At 42.0% G+C, this 17,702-nt stretch overlaps 1 protein-coding gene across 2 annotated transcripts in view; it reads left to right on the top strand.

The window, feature by feature from the left end:
- Positions 1–17,702, top strand: part of lamb2.S (laminin subunit beta 2 S homeolog) — a 63,115-nt gene that overhangs the window by 12,100 nt on the left and 33,313 nt on the right. For both annotated transcript variants that reach the window (XM_018261426.2, XM_041561745.1), the window contains exons 3-11: positions 1,138–1,310; positions 1,775–1,910; positions 4,659–4,732; positions 5,371–5,559; positions 7,654–7,717; positions 11,407–11,609; positions 11,727–11,847; positions 13,218–13,406; positions 15,740–15,919. In XM_018261426.2, the coding sequence (XP_018116915.1) occupies positions 1,138–1,310; positions 1,775–1,910; positions 4,659–4,732; positions 5,371–5,559; positions 7,654–7,717; positions 11,407–11,609; positions 11,727–11,847; positions 13,218–13,406; positions 15,740–15,919 (1,329 nt within the window). The remainder of the gene's footprint in view (positions 1–1,137; positions 1,311–1,774; positions 1,911–4,658; positions 4,733–5,370; positions 5,560–7,653; positions 7,718–11,406; positions 11,610–11,726; positions 11,848–13,217; positions 13,407–15,739; positions 15,920–17,702) is intronic.

Below are 17,702 nucleotides of genomic sequence, written 5' to 3'. Positions count from 1 at the left end.
TTCCCCTTCCAAACACTTTTTTCAGTTGTGTTATTTTAAGATTGTTCACCATAAACTTTTTTCAATTGCTTTCCATCTTGTACTTTTTTACCATTCTCCCTGCAAAGTGAAGCCTTCTGAAATCAGAAGGTATTTACTTGTCTAATGCCATACACACAGCACTGCCTAAATACCAAAAATGAGAGTTTTAATTCTCCCATAAGGCATCAGGGGTGGAGATATGCAAATCACTCCTTTATGTCCGTTTGGCCAACTGTGCTTCCCCTTTAGAAGCCATGTTCCAATATTTAGCACTGATGAGATCTAACAAGATCAAACAGGTTGTCTGCAGGTTTGGATATATGGCTCTGAACCATTAGGCTGTATCTGTGCTATAAACCAGCAGTTCTAGATGTATAGTTCGCGGGCGGCGAAATTGACGTGTGTCAAAATAATTTTGACATCCATTGACTTCAATGCGCTCAGCTCCCACTAGTTACTACAGATTACCAATATATAGAAGAAAGGGATAGGTTATATCTTGTTCTGAATGATGCAAAAACCAAATTAGGAAAATCTCTAATATTTTAACTTATGTTGTATTTGGCCAATATTTATTGAATTTGATTTGGATTTTTTAAAAAAAAGGATTGCTGCCTGGGGAGCGATGGGAGCTGTAGCTGGAGGGCCGCAGCTTCTCCATATTTCCTACCCTACATTTTCATGATCAAGGGCACCATTAACATATTTGTGTGACATTATCATTTAAATACATATTAGTTGAATAACTTGAATAGAATGAAAATATGCCTTTTTAAAACATTATTTCATTGTCTTTGTAACTTTTAACATTTTAAATTTAGAAGAACCCCCCTTGTGTTGCCATGAGTCAAATCTCTCACTCACACAAGCTGTTTGGAGGGATGGAGTTACCAAATTAGCAACATACTATACCCTTGAAGTCATTTATATTGGGTAACAAAGGGGAATAATGTTCTCATATTTTCTCCATGTGTCAGCTCCTTTTAGGAAGGCGCTAGAGGTTTAATCAGTATCTAGAATATGATTCATGTATTTAGCAGTACTAACTATAGAGCCTTATAGCATCTCCTGGGATTCCATGAACTGTCATCTATCATGTTCTGTATCTCTCTCCAGCCTTGATCACAGGATCCATTTCTCAGGTTCCTGACCAGCAACATGGTTGTTCTCAAGGAAGCTGCTACCCGGCCACGGGAGACTTGCTGGTGGGCCGAGCAGATAAACTCAAATCGACGTCAACCTGTGGCCTTCGGAGAGCACAGCCATACTGTATAGTCAGCCATTTGCAGGTGAGTAAGGCTGAATGGTGATGCATTTATTGCTCAAAGTAAAAAAGAGATTTCAGGGGCAGTTTAGATAGGCCTGGGGAAGGCTTTGATCATCCTATAGTTGAACATGGAATAGCTGACTAAAGAGGCAAGAAACCACTGTGCAAAAAAAGAGGTAGAAAACCTTGTGTTATCTTCGATATATGATATTTGTTTAATCAACTCCATATTGTCTTTATACAGTCAAAGGAAAACAACCCCATCATACCTGGTATAAAGGCTTAGACTTAGTTTACTTGCAGCCTCTTTTATTTCCTTGTGGCCTCTCTTGTAACCATATATAAAGTGAATATGGTAACAATAGGTAAAAAATTCTAGTAACCCAACACAACCATTAAGCTGTAGGTTACTAGACCTGGTGCATACTTTGCCCCCATTGCCTCCTTAGATGTCCAAACTACCAAATACAGGTTTTTTTTTCACAGGATGAAAAGAAATGCTTCGTCTGTGACTCTCGCAAACCCTACAACCCCTTGTATAACCCCATCAGCCACCGCATTGAAAATGTCATTACAACTTTTGCTCCTCATCGGAAAAAGGCATGGTGGCAGTCTGAAAATGGTAAGTGGCAGTTTGATGCAAAGTTGAATGTACAAATTCTGGGACTGCTTATGATCCAGTAAAGGATAATGATTCATCTACTCCTCTAGTTTCCCTTGTATCAAGAGTAGGCCCATAATGATGGTGTCTCTCCCATGCTTCTATCCCAACAACCCTTGTTCCACTGTTATTCAAGAAACATCATCAAGATGAGAATCTTCCTCACTGTAGCTCCTGCCAATCCCCAGCACTCTCTCACAGTCATTGAGGACTTACTTAGGTCTCTTCCTTTGACACTGGAGCCATAAATTCAAATTCAAGTGCAGTTTGAAAAATCCACAAGTGCTCTCCTTTTCACTCAGGAGCCATTTAACCAGCCTGTATGTTTTTGGAGTGGGAGAGAAACTGGATAACCCGGACTAAACCCACACTAGAGCAGGGAGAACATACAATGAACTTGCAGATAATGTCCTTGTTGGATTTAAACCTAGGACCCAAGACAGTAAAAGTTCTACAATAACTAAAATAAATAAATAAATAATAATAAATAATAAATAGTTCTACAATAAATAAAATAATAGGCTGGTTTTGCTTCCAATAAGGATAAATTATATCTTAGTTGGGATCAAGTAAAAGGTACTGTTTTATTATTACAGAGAAAAAGGAATTGTTTTTAATAATTTGGATTATTTGGATAAAATGGAGTCTATGGGGCAAATTCACTAAGCGCCGAAGCGCCTAAAGCTGGCGTCAATTCGCTAGCGTTGGGCATTTTTGTTACTTCGCAAATTCACTAACGAACGCTGGCGTAAATTCGCTAGTGTTACTTCGCACCCTTATGCCTGGCGAATTTGCGCAACGGACGTAACTACGCAAATTCACTAACGCGCGCATTGTACTGAACGCTACCTTTTACGCTAGACTTCCTTCGCCACCTTAGACCAGGTGAAGCGCAATAGAGTAGATAGGGATTGCTTCAAAAAAAGCTAAAATTTTTTCTAAGTCCCAAAAAACGCTGGCGTTTTTTCTATATTATGGGTGATAGGCTGAAAAAGATCGAAAAAATTTTTGGGGCTCCCCTCCTTCCCCCCTACATTTCCTAACTCATGGCAACTTAACTATACAGTGGGCACATGTGTAGGGCAAAAAAAAATTTTTATTTGATGTTTTGAAGCTTTCCCAGGCATTTGTAGTGCTGATACGTATTCCTCCATTGAAATTTGAATTTGGCGCCGTATGCAAATTAACCATCGCTAGCGTAACTTCACTTCGCTTAGCGAATCAACGCTAGCGCAACTTCGCAACCTTACGCTACCTTACGCAACTTCGGATTTTAGTGAATTTGCGGAGCGCTGGCGAAACTACACCTGGTGAAGTGCGGCGAAGTGTGGCGAAGTTACGCCTGGCGCAACTACGAATCTTAGTGAATTTGCCCCTATGGGAGAAGGGTTTAGGTAATTCAGAGCTTTAATAATCACCCATGGGAGAGCCTACACCAAATTGGGCTAATTATGCAAACAACATGTGGGGGAGGTTGGTTGGGTTTAAATTGTCACTATGTTTTGTTCGCTGTTACACTTGAGAAAGGGCACCTTCTGGGACCAAAACATGTTGCGTCAGTTAGTCTGAACTAAATCTCAGTTTAGCAGTATTCTGCTTGTTGCAGTGCTCTCCTTTTCACTCTTGTGGTAGTTTAATTAAGGTGGGCGGTATGCCTTTAAAAAGTATTGATGCATTCAGTGTCTGTACTGCATAGGTAATGTGCTGGATAATAGTCTCTCTTCTCATAGTATAATGGTGTGTGATGTGTAGTGTATGTGCTAAACAAGAAATAACACTCCTGTTTGGCTTGGGTTCAAGTTCATGTAGAAAGAATCCCCTAATTGTATATGAACAGAGCAGGTGTATAACCGCAGTGTCTTGTTCTTCATCTCATAGAGGAATAATGAATGTCACAGTATTAGTTCTACCAATACCCCGAGCTGTTGGGAATGCAGGATTAATATGCACTTGTATTAAGGGGAGATGGCCCTTGTTTTTGATGTTTAAAAGACCAACTTGCAATGATACTGAACCATTTTTCTGGAGGGGTGATAAGGACAAGAGTTGGCACCAACCTTATGACATTGGCACTACTAGCGTTATAGTGATGAGTCCTCTCTTGGCCAAAGGGGCAGACCATGAGCCTGTAAATGTATCTTATACCACTTCTAGGTCAGGTACCGCATGAACTTCTCATTAAGTCCACTATTCTGAAGTATGAATATTACTGAAATCTGTCCATTTTGCAGCCACCAAGACTTGTTACGTTCACCCACGCTACAATCTATTTTATCAGGAGCCATTTAACCAGCCTGTATGTTTTTGGAGTGTGGAGAGAAACTGGAGAACCCAGACTAAACCCACACTAGAGCAGGGAGAACATACAATGCCCTTGCAGATAATGTCCTCATTGGATTTAAACCTAAGACCCAAGACAGTAAAAGTTCTACAATAACTCGGCAAGTGATCTTCTTAGTTATCTACAGAATGGGGAGTTGCCTCTGCAGAAGCAAAACTGTCACCAGCCCATGTCACCCTTTTAAGACGGGGTAGAACTACCGTAAGGGCCCAACATTATCCAAGAGCCCAACACTAGAGACTGATATTAATCTGAAGAAACAATGGGACACAGGATAGTGTTTAGAGGTACAAATCTCTGTAGTTGCCAGAACTTGATAGGCAATGTGATTTATGATCATCTAAAAATGGATTTTTTATTTATTTCAGGTGTCTCTGAGGTCGCTATTCAGTTAGATCTGGAGGCTGAATTTCATTTCACCCACCTGATCATGACCTTCAAGGTAAATATACTTGTTTGCTATATCTACTATGTATTTCCCTCTAATTCCAAAGGATTCCTTTCTTAAAGGGGAACTATTGCAAAAAATGAAACTTTCTTAATACAATCAATTAACTATTCTGCATTGTTTCTGAAATAATCAAGTTTATCTTTACTATTCCTTTCTCAGCATTTATTTCTCTTCATTCTCTCTTCATGCAGCAGTTGGGTGTCAGATATTCATTGACCGTTAGATCCAATATATCTTATAGGGGGACTCCTTTTGCCTAGAAGATGTATTAGAGCTCACTCTATTAAAGTCACCAGACATCATGTCTCTCTACATGCAGGATTTGTGCAAAAGGCAGTTTTGTTAGATTTTGTTTGTACTGGAATCAGTTATTTGAGTGAGCTCTAAGGGAACCCCCTATAAAATATATTTGATCATTCATCTGACACCCAACTGCTCCATGAAGACAGAATGAAGAGAAACAGATGCTTTGAGAGGAATAGTAAAGATAAACTTGATTATTTCAGAAACTGTACAGAATTTTTAATTGATTGTATTTAGAACGTTTCTTATTTTAGTATGATGAAGTTTATGTTAAATTTTCATTTTTGCTAAAGTTCCCTTTTAATCATTTTACTCTTTTGCTATAGACCTTCAGGCCGGCGGCCATGCTGGTGGAACGCTCTGCAGACTTTGGGCGCACCTGGCAGATTTACCGTTACTTTGCACATGACTGTGCCTCCTCCTTCCCAAACGTGTCCCGCAGCGCCCTGAGGAAGGTGGACGACGTTATCTGTGAATCCCGTTACTCTGACATTGAGCCCTCTATGGAAGGAGAGGTGAGAAGGAACATAAACTGTCAACAGTAGATCTAGTAGCCAGGCCGTGAACTTGTAGCCATGAATGTCATAAAGTGACATGCTTAACGGGAAACAGTAACCCAGCATAAGGGGGAGGGGAAAAGATCCTTAGGCAGGAAACATTTTTTTTGTGTGTGTGTGCTTACACAATTTATTTTGTTCCCACAAAAATCATTTTGTGATCATGGTGAAATATAATACAATGCATTCAATTGCATCAGTATATTTGGGTCTTGAGTACAAATGACACCCCATCATCTGCTCCTTCCAATCAGTGCACCTCACATAGCTACAAATTAAGCTTTACTTTATGCATTTAGTGAAGTCCAGAACAGATGGATGTCTGCTTTAAATCGTGTCTTTCTAGATAAACCATGTGATTTTCTGGAATGCTCTCAACATAAAATGGGCCATTTCTGGTGAGGAAAGCATGACGATAACAAATATATTTAATATGAACCCACAATAACAGTGGATTATTAAAGCAGTTTACAAAGAACAGTGGTGCCTTTATCTACCGCCCGTTTGCAGACTGACTATAATAACCAGACTTTCAAGGAACCCACAAGGGAAGTTTGTACTTAACGGCCATTGGCCAGGCACACGGCATAGGGATTTATACATTGTGCACTATTCTTTTTAAGTGTAATTATACAGCCAGGTCTTTCCAAGAGATTCCAATTTTGTTCATAGGCACATTTGCATAAAATGTATTAAACAGCATAAACTTCTGCACCTGAATTGTAGGGAGTAAAGGTTTAGAACACGATTTGGTTGGTCCAGTTACAGCGGAATTCTGGGGGGGGGGAAACAATGTATTGTAGAATAAACTGTACAATTGCATGTAGAAGACCATTTTTTCTGGAGGTGGCCTTCAAGAAATGGAAGTGAACTTTGCACAAACACTAATAAACTTTAAGTAATAAATTGGCAGCACCTGCAGAATAATTTCATCATAGAGACTGAATATTGGCATGCCATATTTTAAAGGAAAAGGAAAGGCTTCGTACACTTGGGGGTGCGAAATGTTAGGCACCCCCAATATATACCTGAAACCCCGGGCCGGTGTTCCTAAAAGCAGAAAATTACACCGGCCCAGGGTTGTTCCAGTGAGCACCACAGAACGATCCTCTTCCAGCATCTTCTTTGTACAAATTTTCCGGGGCAAACGCATGCGCAGTTGAACAAAATAGTCAACTTTTTAGTTAAAGTTCGGCTTTTCGTTTTACTGCGCATGCGCAGCCCCGTGAAGAAAGAGTAAGGCGGAAGAGGATCGCTCCATGGTGTTCACTGGTATAACCCTGGGTCGGTACAGTTTTCTGTACAATCACTTGGGGGTGCCTAACATTTGGCACCCCCAAGTGTACAAAACCTTTCCTTCTACTTTAAAGGAGAACTAAAGAAGCAGGGCATACGTGTCACACATGTGTTACTTCTCCTTATGAACTGATTCTCAGACATGGGGGTCATCCTCATAGTGTCCATGGCCACATTTCATCAGTTTCTGATCAATAATCATAAAGGACGATCAGCTAGATATCAGGTAAACAGGTCACATAGGCACATTGGGGGTCCCAACAGGAGTTTCACAATTTCTTAAGTTGCACTTATATGACCAGGTCCTGCATGACAATCGTTTAGCCAAAAGCCTTAATGGCTGTATTATGGAAGCAAAGCCTGAATTCTTGTGTTGATCTAGAAGATTTGGGGGTTTTAGCAACTGGAACCTTCTCTCTCAGCTGAGGACCTTCCATATGAACCTGTGGTGCCCACAATTTCATAGAATTTCTTATCCTGAGTGGGCAGCTCTGATCTTGTTGGATGTCATACACTAAGTTTGATGGCACCCACATGTGTGCAATATTTACCAACATATCCACCATATTTCACAGTTTGTAGCCTGCTGTTTGTATAATATGGGCTGTACTGACTCCTTCCATTCTCTGGGTCAGGCTTCTGGATTTGAGGCCATGTGTTGGTGGTTCTACGACATGATTGAGGCATGGTGTGAAATGCTTTCCAGCTTAGAGATGTCCTCTTATTTCTATGTTCTTTTATTTATGTGTGTTTTAGGTCATCTACAGAGTTTTGGATCCAGCCATCCAGATCCGAGACCCATATGGTCCAAATATTCAAAGTAAGTTCTTCAAAACAAAGAGCAAGATTTTGTAATTGTTGCAAAAATAATGTTTAAAAATCATCTAAAGTGTACCAAGTGTCTTGTCAGTTTTATCCCCTCAGCTGTTATAGAATGGCTCAAGCTCTCAGAAATAAAGATGGCCACATATAGACTAACCAGCTGGCCCACATTGATCATTTTCAAACAAATTGACAGACCATTTCTACATATGGCACAAGCCTTTTTTTATGTTTACTAGAGGAATGATGATGCACTTGCATGTAATTGCTCAAAAGAGAATGTATGGTTTGGTGATGAACTCCTATCTGTACATATATGAGTTTATCTGGCAGATGGAGAAGGTATTGTTGCAGGGTCTTGCAGGGTCCCCCCTCCCCAGCCGCTCTCTTACCTTTTCAGACCTGAGTGGCCAGGGGAGCAGCGGACATGACTGGGCAGGTGGAGGGAGGTAGTGCTGGGCTAGAGCTGTAGTGCGTTGGGCCCTTACAAAGTTTTTTTTTCAGGAGGACCCGGCACAACTTTGTTACTCCACTGTTTCTATGGAATCAGTCAGAAAAGTTATTTTGGTTTCATTTGGTTAACGATTCTAAGGAGACTCGACAAAAGACCTAATGGCCAAGGTGCAAAATACATGTTTTTTTAGACTTTGCACCCTGCCCCACACCTTGGAAAACTGCAGCAGGTTTCTGCTTTCCAAAGCTAAGAGCAGACTCCTGTGTCCTCCCCATGAATACAGAGCTGCCTGTGTTTGGGAGTGCTGTCTTCATAAGGTGTGGTTGGGGGTGGCTCCGTGACCATGGGCCCACTTTCCAAACTATTATTCCTCCTCTTTGAAGTCAACCTCTTTATTCTCCTAGTCTTTTATATCTACTTACTATACTTTATTATTATTATTACTATACTATTCTTCCATTATTAAGCCTCTTTTTTACCATAAAGGAATAAAGAATGACCATGAAATAGGCCCAGTGTCGGACTGGGACACCAGGGGCCCACCCAAAGACCTTAGACAGGGGCCCACTCTCAGTACTATTATTCTTCCTTTCCTCACTCAACCTCTTTTCTCCTAGTATCTTTTCTTTACAAACTATAATCCACTATTCTATCTATTTAGCCTCTTTTTCTCATAGAAATAGGGAATGGCCATGAAATAGGCCAAATGTTTAGCAGCATGAGGGCCCACCGGGAATTTTCCTGGTATCCCGGTGGGCAAGTCCGACACTGAATAGGCCAAATAATTAGAAGCAAGAGGACCCACACTTGAGCCCACTGGGAGTTTTTCTGGTATCCCGGTGTGCCAGTCCAACACTGGGGCGCAAGGCATGGATGCAGGACAGGAGAGTCTCTCTATATGTATAAATATTCAATTCTCTATATATAGATAGCATTCTAGTGCCGGCTCCTGGCTGGGCTCTGGCTCCTCTCTAAATGAAGCCGGAGTTATTTACAAACTGCCTGACAGCTCCATAAAAATATGGGAGGCCGTTACTGATTTAGCTCTGTGTTTCCATTCACAGCATCTCTGGTATTGCCATACATGGCAGCCCTCCTATTTAATGGATGATACTCAGTGTTGTGCTTGGCCCGGCTCCAGGCAAATCCCCAGTTCCGTGTGTAGTGTAAAACACTGATACTTGGCGTTGGCTGCGTGTGGAAGTAGGTGTTGATAAATGCAGAACATTAAAAATGGAATTCACACTTGTTTTGCTAATGGGACAATCACAGGAAAATGTGTATTGGGGGACAGGAGGCGGGAGAGCATTGATTGAACAGTTTGCCCAGCAATAGTCTCCAACCAGCAGGCACCTTTTACAGGGTTAGTATAAAAAATAAAGCAAGCATCTGATTGGTTACTGGGTTACTAGATCTGGGCCAACTTTGCTTATTACATGATTCTATTCTTATGCATGGAATGTGACAGGCACCAACATGTCAGGGGCACTGCCCCGATATAAATGCTTTTTACTGGGTACTAAGAATTCTGCAGCCTCTTCCTACACTGAGCAACTGTGCCTGGTGCCCCCTACTCAAATATAAAACAGGTATGGGACCTGTTATCCAGAATGCTCGTGAGTCAGGACCTGGGGTTTTCCAGATAACCAATCTCTCTGTAATTTGTATCTCCATCCCAAAAGTCTACTAGGAAATCATGTAAACATTAAATAAACCAAATAGGCTGGTTTTGCTTCCAATAAGGATTAATTATATCTTAGTTGGGATCAAGTACACGCTACTGTTTTATTATTACAGGGAAAAAGGAAATAATCTTTAAACATTTGGATTATTTAGATAAAATGGAGTCTATGGGAGACGGCTTTCCGTAAAAGGTTTCCAGGTAACGGATCCCATACTCATAACTCCCAACTGTCCAGTTTTCTGAGGGACAATCCCGATTTTGACAGCTCAGCCCGCAGTCCCGGGTTTCTTATTGAAATGTCCTGAGTTTCTCTTTGATCTCCTGCACGCAGGGCCGCTTCTGCCATGAGGCAAGGTGAAACCCTTGCCTCAGGCGGCAGCGAGCGGCCAGTTACAAGGGGCGGCAAAAAGCCGCCTCTTGTAACTTTAAGAGCCGAACTTCCGGGTTTTAATCCGGAAATTCGGCTCCGCTAGTGCAAAGAGCGCTCTATCGCTCAATGCACTAGCGATACTGCCCCCTGAAACCCGCTCCGACGCTAATTTTTAAGCGCGGAGCGGGAGAGGAGGGGGGCGGCATCTGGGCTGCTGCCTCAGGCGGCAGCAGCCCCAGGATCGGCGCTGCCTGCACGGATGCCAGAATAAGAGACAACATTTCTGAAGTTTAATTAAAATAAGTGACATTTTGGCAGAGAGCCCAGAATACTCAGCGGATGCACTTAGATACATTTGTAACAATTTAAGATAAGAAAAGGTACAATTGTAACTATTTACGATAAGCAAGTCTCTTGGGAGAACTGAGACTAGCATCTTAAATGGCAATTTCGGCTTCATTGGCTGAACTGTTATAACACATAAAACATGGCCCTAAAACTCCCAAAAATGTGTTTAAACTTTCATAACCTGCCAAATGTTGTAAAATGTACATGATAATAAGGGGATGTGGTCACAAAATGGGCATGGTCGCAGCTCTACGTGCTCCTGATGTTTTTGTCACTCTTTGCAAGGTTAAATTGCAGATAACACCATTGTATTGGGCATCCAATTTTTTTGCATTTTTCTGCATGCTGTGGCCAGGGTCAGGGAGGGAGGTAAATAAAGGCAATGCAGGGAGCAGGTCTGGGCCGGTGGGGGCCAAAAGAGTTTTTTTTTCCTGGTGTCGCCGCCGGCCCAGTGTAACCCTAAGTGTTACCAGTGCAGAGCAACAATACACTATATTTTTATTACTTTGATAAACTTTCATTTTGGGAGTTGGTTCCTTTAAAGATGACTCTGAAAGTCAGAGTTATTTATGTCCAGCTTAAAGGGGCAGTATACACCTTGAGCAATATGAGCGCAATGCATAGAGCTGTGCTGAACTTCTTCCTTGCCTATTATTTTAATCATGAAAACATTTTTATTTGTTGAGCTGTCTCAGACATGGGTGAAAGGAGGGGTGGTATCCTGGTAGTCTAATTACAAACATGGAGTCCTTTCAGTTTCCCTGTTTGCCGTGTTTAGTGCAAGAAATAATAGAAATTATATTCACCTTCTCAATGTTCATGTCCTTGTAGATCTCTTGAAGATCACCAACCTCAGAATCAACTTTACCAAGCTGCACACGTTGGGTGACAACCTCCTGGATTCCCGCGTGGAGATCAAAGAGAAGTATTACTATGCCCTCTATGAGCTGGTGGTGCGAGGGAACTGCTTCTGCTATGGCCATGCTTCCGAATGTGCGCCCATCGAAGGATTGTCCAGAGATGTCGAGGGCATGGTATAGACCTTGCAGCATATTTGTCTCTATGTTCACTTGATATGCCCCATGCATCGCATAACAGTTTACACACATATGTCATTATAACTGATATTCTTTATATCTCTTGACCCACAGGTGCATGGAAGATGCGTGTGCAAACACAACACCAAGGGGCTCAATTGTGAGCAGTGTGATGGTTTCTTTAATGATCATCCCTGGAGACCAGCAGAAGGACGCAGCACCAATGCCTGTAAAAGTATGTTGAAGCTAAAGTATCATCTTTGATTTCCCATAGCAGATACTGTCAAAGAGCTCTGCTACACAACTTTTTCCATATATTGGGGCAAATATCCCAAAATTGTTTTACAAATATAAAATCATCTTCAAATTCCTTTAGGGTCAGGGCACACAGACAGATTCAGGGAGATTAGTCGCCCGGCGACTTATCTCCTCTTCTTCAGGGCGACCAATCTCCTCAAACTGCCTCCCCTGCCTTCCCGCCGGCTAAAATGTAAATCACCGGCGGGATGGCACTCAGCGCGATTCGTCTTCCAAAGTTGCCTCCAAGTGCCATCAAGCCGGCGTTTTACATTTTAGCCGGTCTGAAGGCAATGGAGGCAGTTTGGGGAGATTAGTCGCCCCAAAGAAGAGGAGATTTGTCGCCAGGCGACTAATCTCCCCGAATCTGCCTGTGTGCCCTGACCCTTAAGTCCCTTGCTTCTCCTTTTGAATTGCACTGTAGGCCAACTAGTGGTCCACCCGTGTCTACAACAACAGAACTTACCTTTATTATACAAGATGATGGTGTTTCCATTGTGACCATGGACATTTTATCCAAAGACTCTATTTTCTAAGGTTGAAGGCCCAGGGTAAATTTATGGGGGCAAATTCACTAAGATTCATAGTTGCGCCAGCATCCGCTTCGTTGCACTTCGCCAAGTGTATTTTCGGCAGCGCTACGCAAATTCACTAATATCCGAAGTTTCGCTCAGGGGAAGCGTAAGGTTGCGAAGTTGCACTAGCATTGATTCGCCAAGCAAAGCGAAGTTACGCTATCGATGCTTAATTTGCATACGGCGCCAAATTGAAGTTACAGTGGAGGAATATGTAGCAGCACTACACAAGCCTGGGAAACCTTCAAAACAGCAAATAAAAATTTTATTTTGCCCTACACATTTGCCCACTGTATAGTTAAGGTGCCATGAGTTAGGAAATGTAGGGGGGAAGGAGGGGAGCCCCAAAAAAAAATTCGATCTTTTTCAGCCTATCACCCATAAAAAAAGAAAAAACGCCAGCGTTTTTTGGGACTTAGAAAATGTTTTAACTTTTTTTGAAGCAATCCCTATCTACTCTATTGCACTTCGCCTGGTCTGAGGTGGCGAAGGAAGTCTTGTGTAAAAGGTAGCGTTCAGAATAATTCGCGCATCAGTGAATTTGCATAGTTACGTCCGTTGCGCAAATTTGCCAGGCGTAAGGGTGCGGAGTAACACTAGCGAATTTATGCCAGCGTCCGTTAGTGAATTAACGAAAATGCGTTAGGCGCTTCGTCCTTTAGTGAATTTGCCCCATGGTGAGTAATCATCCGCCTGTCCTTTGTCTATGTCAATCTTCCCGTGTTTCTTACAGAATGCAACTGCAACAATCACTCTCACAAGTGTCACTTCGACATGGCTGTGTACTTGTCTACTGGGAATGTCACTGGTGGGGTGTGTGACGACTGTGTGGACAACACCATGGGCCAGAACTGTGAATTGTGCAAACCGTTCTTCTACAAGGATCCAAGCAAAGATATCCGGAACAGTGCAGTCTGCAAAGGTTAGAGCAAGAATAGTGTATGTGCCTTAGGGCTGTATTATTACTGTATAAAACAAACAGTGTTGAGTCTGCACCTCTTGTTTTACTTATCTTCATCTCTGGCAGTTACACATTCAGATGCAAAGAGTGATCCAATTTTTAAACAAAGAGATGCTACACTAAATACACACTTAGCAATGGAATTAGCAAGTGGCTGTAGAATATTTAAATTAAGAACTACAACATATTTTAAGTGCAATGACACTGCGGCCCCAGAAGGTTTAGGGACCCAAAGGGATGGAAGAACATTTGGATTTATTGATAGACTTCACAAAAAGGTGCCTTAAACTTGCAAAATATATACCTTGTATAGGGGCCTTCCTAGCTGTTATGATTACTTGTTGGTATGTAACCTTTATATATCTCTGGATCTAGTAAAAGTTTATATAGATAAATGTCCATGACTGAATAATTATATATTTATAATAATATATTTATAATAATTATAAATAATTATAAATGATGATGATGATTATTAAACGGGTGGTTCACCTGGGTGGTTTTGGGAGTTTCCTTAAATGAGAAGGATCTAGGGGTTTTTGTTGATAACAAGTTGTCTAATTCTGGGCAGTGTCATTCTGTGGCTACTAAAGCAAATAAAGTTCTGTCTTGCATAAAAAAGGGCATTAACTCAAGGGATGAAAACCTAATTCTGCCTCTTTATAGGTCCCTGGTGAGGACTCATCTGGAGTATGAAGTGCAGTTTTGGACTCCAGTCCTTAAGAGGGATATAAATGAGCTGGAGAGAGTGCAGAGACTAAGTGCAACTAAATTGGTTAGAGGGAGGGAAGACTTAAATTATGAGGGTAGACTGTCAAGGTTGGGGTTGTTTTCTCTGGAAAAAAGGCGCTTGTGAGGGGACATGATTAGACTTTACAAGTACATTAGAGGACATTATAGACAAATAGCAGGGGACCTTTTTACCCATAAAGTGGATCACCGTACCAGAGGCCTCCCCTTTAGACTAGAAGAAAAGAACTTTCATTTGAAGCAACGTAGGGGGTTCTTCACAGTCAGGACAGTGAGGTTGTGGAATGCACTGCCGGGTGATGTTGTGATGCTGATTCTGTTAATGACTATAAGAGGGACTTGGATGATTTTTTGGACAGACATAATATCAAAGGCTATTGTGATACTAAACTCTATAGTTAGTATAGGTATGGGTATATAGAATTTAATTAAAAGTAGGGAGGGGTGTGTGTATGGATGCTGGGTTTTCATTTGGAGGGGTTGAACTTGGACTTTGTCTTTTTTCAACCCAATTTAACTATGTAACTATGTAACTATGTAACTATGTAACCTTCATTATTTATTTTTATAGTTTTTGAATTATTTGCCTTCTTCTTCTGACTCTTTCCAGCTTTCAGATGGGGGTCACTAACCCCATTTAAAAAACAAATGCTCTCTAAGGCTACAGATGTATTGTTATTGCTACTTTTTCTATTCAGACCTCTCCTATTCATATTCCAGTCTCTTATTCAAATCAATTTATCAATTAATTAGGCCCCCTAGCAACCAGCTGGCTGAAATTGCAAACTGGAGAGCTGCTGAATAAAAAGTTAAATAACTCAAAAAACCACAAATAATAAATAAATAAAAAGTGAGAACCAATTGTCTCAGAATATCACTCCCTACATCATAATAAAAGTTATCTCAAAGGGGTTAGGGATTGTTCAACTTCCCGTAGTATACAAAGACCACGCGCACACTCAGGCCCTTCGTAGGATTACGCTGGTGCCCAAGACCTGAGGGAGACGGCGACGAAGGGGGAACGCCCTCCGAAACGTTGTTTGATGCAATAAACACACCAGGGGTAGGACCCCGGTTTAACTTGCTCCGTGTGCCAGGCCTTTTTTCCTACATTGTCCAACTTCCCAACACTTTTTACCAGTTTAATTGTTTTCAGATTGTTCACCAGAAATAAAGAATTTTGTCAATTGCTTTCCATCTTTTATTTTCTACTGTTTTTCCAAAATCTTGGAAATGTAATGTTTGTGTCTCTGATGTTTCAGTCGGGCAGCTCAGTAATTGAGGGGCAGACTCTAAAATGTTACAATTTGCAACATTTAGTTGATTTTTTCCATACAGCCTGTGACTGCTCAGCAGGGACAAAGATAAGAAATGAATCAACTAAATGTATCAATTTAGAACAGTTTAGCGAGTCGGGGACCCCCCCCCCCGAGCTGCTTAAGAAGGTGGAAAATTAAACTTCAATATTATAAAAATGTTTACCATAGAAAACAGAAAGTAATCGGAATGTAAAATGTAACATTTTCATTGTTTTTTCCATACAGCCTGTGACTGTGACCCAGATGGGTCGTTGGACGGGGGGCTGTGTGACGCCCAAGATAACCCAGCTTTGGGTCTCATTGCTGGACAGTGCCGATGCAAAGATTACGTTGAAGGCCCAAGATGTGATCGATGCAAGACTGGATTCTTTGGCTTGAGTGCAAATAACTTTCAAGGCTGCCAAAGTAAGTTTTCAAGAACAACATGGTTGTATATCGCCATGAGTCAAACATTTGCCATGATTCTGTTGTGTTGGGTTGTCTTTTGGAGAGACAAGATTACATAAGAATTGTAATCGTCTAACTGCTCAAGTGTTTTTCAGCATAAGGGTTACATATATACATATACGAATTTAAAGGGATACTGTCATGGGAAAACATGTTTTTGTTTTTTTTTAACATGCATCAGTTAATAGTGTTGATCCAGCAGAATTCTGAACTGACATTCATTTTTCAAAAGAGCAAACAGATTTTTTTATATTCAATTTTGAAATCTGACATGGGGCTGGACATATTGGTGGTTTCCCAGCTGCCCCCAGTCATGTGACTTGTGCTCTGATAAACTTCAGTCACTCTTTACTGCTGTACTGCAAGTAGCCTAACAACTGAACAATGGGAAGGTAACCAGATAGCAGCTCCCTAACACAAGATAACAGCTGCCTGGTAGATCTAAGAACAACACTCAATAGTAAAAGCCAAGTCCCACTGAGACTGATTCAGTTACATTAAGTAACACCACGCCCCAGAGACCCCCATCCACTACCCCATCTCAGGGCCCCCCTCTTACCTGTGCAGTAACTGCTGCCACAATCTGGGGCCGGGGGGAGCCGATCAGAGGGTATTGTGGGTAGGGTTGCCACCTTTTAAAGAAAAAATTACCGGCCATGGTGGGGGGCAGAAAAGAAAGGGGCGGGACGTGACACAAAAAGGGGTGGGGCCAATGAGGGGGCGACACAAAAGGGGCGGGCTGTGTGGAGTCACATAGCAAAAGGGGCGGGGCCACCGCCCAAAGCCAACGAAAATGTACGTTTTCAGCGGCGGGCAGGGGATTTTGTAAATGGTATTACAAATTACCAACAGCTACATTGCCGGTAAATTTGTAATACCGGCCCCGGCCCTGGCAGGTGTTTTACCAGCTAGGCCGGTAAAATACCGGCTGGATGGCAACCCTAATTGCGGGCTGTAGGCAGCTGTGGGTTTGGGTTGGCGGGGCCCACCGGGTTTTTACCTTTCCAGCCCAGTCCGACCCTAAGAACATCTCCACATAGATGCGTTCTGAAGTTGTCGCCAGGGGCGCTCCGCCAATGAGCTGCTCGCCTCAGGCGAAAAAAAAAGCCGCTCCTGCACCTTTAAGAGCTGAATTTCCGGAAAACCGGAAATTCGGCTGTACTATTGCTAAAGAGCGCAATTGCGCTCTCCGCAATAGTGTTTCTGCCTCCCCTCCCGACACGTAAGCTGGTGAGGGGGGGCGGCATTGCAGGAGCCGCCTCAGGCGGCTCCTTAGTCAGAATCGGCGCTGGTTGTTGCTGACGCATTTCACCAGAGCAGTTTCCTCTAGATCAGTGATCCCCAACCAGTGACTGATAAGCAATAGGCTGCTCATCCACCCCCCTTGGATGTTGCTCCCAGCGGTCTCAAAGCAGGGGCTTTGAATGTGGCTCACGTCTACAAAAGTTTGGGGACCCTGCTCTAAAGCAGTGAACGTCCAATTAAAAATTGCCCTGCTTTATTGTCACTTTTTTGACACGAGGTTGTGAGAAACACAAGGGTGTGTACTTTTATAGAGAAAGCTACACTATATATATTTTCTTTTTCTTAAATTTTAAGAGGCCAGCCTCATTTGAGACCTGAATGTAACAAGTGTACCTCTTTCATGGCATTAGTAGGCTAGGCACCCCTATTTATATGTTCTTATTGTAAAAAAAACTTTGTTCTTGGATGCAAAGTTGGTCATGTTTGAACACCCCTC

This window comes from Xenopus laevis, chromosome 4S, assembly GCF_017654675.1.
Source record: "Xenopus laevis strain J_2021 chromosome 4S, Xenopus_laevis_v10.1, whole genome shotgun sequence".
NCBI classification, from domain to species: domain Eukaryota; kingdom Metazoa; phylum Chordata; class Amphibia; order Anura; family Pipidae; genus Xenopus; species Xenopus laevis.
Note: the sequence above shows the minus strand (reverse complement) of the source record. Positions and strands in the feature narration are given on the sequence as shown.